This window comes from Triticum dicoccoides, chromosome 7B (genome assembly GCF_002162155.2).
Source record: "Triticum dicoccoides isolate Atlit2015 ecotype Zavitan chromosome 7B, WEW_v2.0, whole genome shotgun sequence".
Classification (NCBI taxonomy): Eukaryota; Viridiplantae; Streptophyta; class Magnoliopsida; order Poales; family Poaceae; genus Triticum; species Triticum dicoccoides.
Genome location: NC_041393.1, coordinates 82,625,044 through 82,626,448, shown reverse-complemented (window position 1 = coordinate 82,626,448; position 1,405 = coordinate 82,625,044). Strand labels below are relative to the sequence as shown.

The window sequence follows — 1,405 nt, the reverse complement described above, 5'->3', positions numbered from 1 at the left end:
CAGCAGAGTAGGGAGAGGGTTGGAGATGTACTTCTGAGTCAGTCGTCACGATAGGAAACGATGAGTCGTCAGCAAAAGCTACAACAGAAGAAACTGCATGGGCCTAATAGAGGGGCTTGGCAAAAAAGGTGATGGCAAAAATAAAATAAAATAACATATACATTCAAACTGTTTCTTCCTATATTTGAAAAGAGCAAAAGAAATTATAGTCACTCAAGCAAACATAAGACTTTCTTGGCCCATAAACTTCCACTACCTTTTATGTGTTTCACATACTTCCTTTTATTCCCATACGAAATCATGAGGAATATACATAAGCAAACAGCAAAATCATCAAACAACAGCACCCTTTGATAGTTACAAATACACAACTTTTAAACTTCTCAGGTCCACACTCAGCTCAGTGCTCTCCCGTCACTACTTGGAGATTGGAGCAGCTTTATTAGTTCAGGAAGAAAGCACACAAAAATAAAACCAGGAACATAATCATATATGATCTCTCTCAACTGATTTAGTTGTAGGCGTCTGGGTTGGCGATGAGGTAGGCCTCGGCGGCCTTGAAGATGGCCGTGACAGAATCCTTGGCCTTGGTAATCTCATCATTCACCTCTACGCCTGGTAGCAGCTTGTATGTTGATTCCACCTTCACCACGCTCCCGCCATTGGCTGCCGGCTCCACCTTGATGTGCGACGTGGCCGTCTCGATCGCCGTGCCGATGCCACCACCCTCGATGAGGGTCGATTTGCACTCACACTTGTCCGCATCAATGAACTCGAGCCTCTCCTTCATGAGGTTGAAGGGCATGGCTACAAGATCAACTGTGTTTTATGCTTTGACCATGTGTATCAGGTTGCATGCGACATGAATTATATGTGATGCATACCTGAGGTGAAGTTGAACTGCCTGACACTGCCGATGCCGCCTTCTCCCTCAACGGGGTGGGCGCTGGCAACGATCTGCGGCACGAGCTTGGGGGCCAGGGTGTGCCAGTCCATGACGCCGGCATGGAAGAGGCGCGGTGCAGCGACCGGCGACTTGATCTCGTGGGTCCAGCTGTTGGTGGAGGCCATTGCTGTGATGATCAAGCTAGTACAGCCGGTGCAAATGATGTGAGCTGTGAGTGTTCTGTGAGTGTTGTAATGGCGCACTGCTGCTTGGTTGCCTGGAGAACAGAAGTGAGCGCTATAAATAGGGGACCGAAAGCGGGGTTGGTGAAGCTTGGCCGGATGGGTCTGGTGAGTGGAGACTGGTGAAGCCAGGGATCGAGCTTTTCCAAAATGGATGGCCCCGTCGGTTATCATTGATGGGTCTGAAAGCTTGTGCTTTTATCAATCTCTAGTTAAAGTTGAAGAATGTGTTCTCTATCCAATTGGCACCACAGTCCGCGTGGGGAAATTGTTCTAG

The 1,405-nt window shown here is 48.3% G+C and overlaps 1 protein-coding gene across 1 annotated transcript; it reads right to left on the bottom strand.

Moving 5' to 3' along the window:
* Nucleotides 1–245: 245 nt before the first annotated feature.
* LOC119338364 (pathogenesis-related protein 1-like) lies at nucleotides 246–1,154 on the bottom strand. The gene is made up of 2 exons (XM_037610676.1): nucleotides 885–1,154; nucleotides 246–807 (listed from the first exon to the last, which is right to left on the bottom strand). Exons 1-2 carry the CDS (start codon nucleotides 1,069–1,071, stop codon nucleotides 512–514), a joined length of 483 nt encoding a protein of 160 aa, XP_037466573.1. The 5' UTR covers nucleotides 1,072–1,154; the 3' UTR covers nucleotides 246–511.
* Between the last annotated feature and the right edge of the window lie 251 nt (nucleotides 1,155–1,405).